We start from the raw sequence: 2,605 nt of genomic DNA, 5'->3' as shown, positions 1-2,605 counted from the left end.
AATCAGGCTAAGGAAGACAGGAGATGAGAGAAGGACAACTAGTTGAGCAACCATTTTGATAAAAGCATAAATAAAGTTCAACATAGCTTATGTCTAGTATTATAGGGTCATTCTTTAAACATGCAGTATGCACAAAGACATTCTTACTTGCATGTGCTAATCAACGTGACATTGCCATTATTCACATGATTACAGTACACTAAATACCTAGACACATTTATTAAAACTACATCTGTGAAACATGAGAAAATGCCCTTTAAACTAAGAGTAAATTCAGAGATTATGTGAATGAACCTTAGAACACACATGTCATCCTTTATTTAATAGTTGTATATATTTCTTGCTTTTTTTGCTAAGGTCACCTCATACAACTCAGTGTCTTCACTTTAGCTCTTTTTGCATGACACAAGTGGTATTTTTTCAAATGTCTTCTAAATGCTGTGTCTCGCACACCATAGATGATAGGACTGAGGAACCTTGGTAAAATATATACAGTCAGATAAGTTGAGTAACGAACATCTGGGATTCGGTCTGGAAATATGTATAAGAGGACAGTCTCAACAGGGTAGATTACATATGTAAGTAAGCACATGAGAAGCTGAAAGCCGTGAAGCAGGATTGTGTTGTGAGCTTTAGTGGCAGAGGATTTGTCAGAGGTGGCTCCCTTAGCTTCAAACACTATTTTTATGTAAGTGTAAAGTAGAGTCAAGGTGACAAAACAGAAGAACAATGCATCTATTATGGGTCTTTTGTAAAGTAAATAAGGGGCTTTAAAAACATTAACTGGGTGGCAAAACACAGAGGACTGAAAGAAACTGACAGGCTCTATTGCCAGAGTTACAAAAAAGTCTGTAATAAAAGGACTGACGGCGGCCACCCAAATCAACCCAATGAGCAGGTGAGTCCGTTGCACTGTGCAAATCTGAGAGTGATGCAGGGGATTGCAGATGGCGATGTAGCGCTCAACAGCCATGGCAGCAAGGTTTAGTGGGGTGACCATAGTGGCAAACAAAGCCAGCAGTATGAGAAAACAGCAGAAATAAACCTTTATTGTGTAAAATACATAACTAATAACGTATAGAATCACTGCCAGGGTCAACTGGAACATGTCATTGATGACCATGTGAGTGAACAGAATGTAACGGGGATTCTCATAAAACACTGGATTTTTGAAGTATGTGGAAACCAAAACCCCACTGATGAGGCTGATGAAGATCCAAACAGTGACAACTACAATATTTTTCATGATGGCTACTGCAAGGGAGTCTCTTCCATTTTGAATGAAAAATATCACGGATGAATTTCTAGTAGAATTCATATCACAGAAAAGAAATCTGCAAAAGACAGAATGATTAATTGTTCTCTGTATTTACAGTAAATAGATATTTTTGGATTTGAAACACAAAATGTGGTAACAAAGACACCGTACTGTTGCAAACCTTAAGACTTGTTTCCAAAAAGAAAGGGACAACATTACACCTAAAACAGAGTAAATTGGTATCATCAGTACCAAAATGTCTATTAAGTGCTATGAGAAAAAAGAAAATGTTACAAAGTGGAAAATTCTTTACTGCCCAAACTTTTTTTTGGAAAATGTTATCAAGTATCAAAATCAAAATAAGAATTTATTTTTGAAAAAAGGTCAAAAATCATTTACCTTCATTTACTAATCACAGCTTTCTGTTTTTATTTGCATGGTCCATACTATCCTGACTTTTTCCGAGTTAGGGTTGTAAGATACTATTTATTTTCTATAAATTTACATTCCAACTCTTTGAAGCAACAGAGCTTATACTAAATTTATCTGAATTAAATACACAGACACAAACCTGAGTAAAACACAACAAATATTGTGTATATTTTTGTGGATTGTTTTCCCAAATTATATTTATGCATTTTTGTGTGACTTAGCTGATGAATGTTGATATTTTTAACTTTCCACATTAAAGTACTGAAACATGTGGGCTAGATTTTGATTTCTTTAAACCAAGAACCGCAAGCAATATTGGTCAATTAATGATTAATTTTTTTATAATTTTTTCACTTATTTTTTAAGGAAACTGTAGATAGTTCACCTGCCTCAGGGGTAATGACAACTAACACTGCAAAGACAATTACACAGTTTGTAACTGACCACAACTTATCAGACCCCTGGAGATTTCTAACCCAAACTCAACAGCATATTCTTTTACTCACCAGTGCATCATTGCTACTCAAGAATTGAGTATCTCTTTGTAGATAACAATTTCTTGCCTACGATTAAATCTTGTAAGTACAATGTTATTGTTATTTCTGACCATGCCCCTTTGATCTTGGAGCTAAAATCATTATGCCCCACATACTCATTTCGCAGATGGCATCTTAACCCACATTTATTAGCAGACAAGAACTGTACAGAATTTATATCCAAGCAAATCAATTTTTTCTTAGAGACAAATACATCCACAGAGGTTTCTCCAGGAATACTCTGGGAAACCCTGAAGGCCTTCTTAAGAGGACAGATTATCTCATATCTTTCCAACAGAAATAAATTGGAAACAAAGAAGGTATCAGAGCTAATTAGCAAAATTACTAGAATAGGTCAAGAACATGCCATTGTGTCCAG

At 35.2% G+C, this 2,605-nt stretch overlaps 1 protein-coding gene across 1 annotated transcript; it reads right to left on the bottom strand.

Moving 5' to 3' along the window:
• Window positions 1-257: 257 nt before the first annotated feature.
• LOC114658429 (odorant receptor 131-2-like) lies at window positions 258-1,273 on the bottom strand. The gene has a single exon (XM_028810502.2). The coding sequence runs from the start codon at window positions 1,244-1,246 to the stop codon at window positions 359-361; it is 888 nt and encodes a 295-aa protein (XP_028666335.2). The 5' UTR covers window positions 1,247-1,273; the 3' UTR covers window positions 258-358.
• Window positions 1,274-2,605: the final 1,332 nt, after the last annotated feature.

This window comes from Erpetoichthys calabaricus, chromosome 10 (genome assembly GCF_900747795.2).
Source record: "Erpetoichthys calabaricus chromosome 10, fErpCal1.3, whole genome shotgun sequence".
Lineage (NCBI taxonomy): Eukaryota > Metazoa > Chordata > Cladistia > Polypteriformes > Polypteridae > Erpetoichthys > Erpetoichthys calabaricus.
The sequence above is the reverse complement of the archived record's forward strand: the minus strand, read 5'-3'. Positions and strand labels throughout refer to the sequence as shown.

Bases quoted from the DNA above. Each gene is read 5' to 3' on its own strand.
- LOC114658429 (XM_028810502.2), bottom strand. From the start codon at position 1,246: ATGAAAAATATTGTAGTTGTCACTGTTTGGATCTTCATCAGCCTCATC.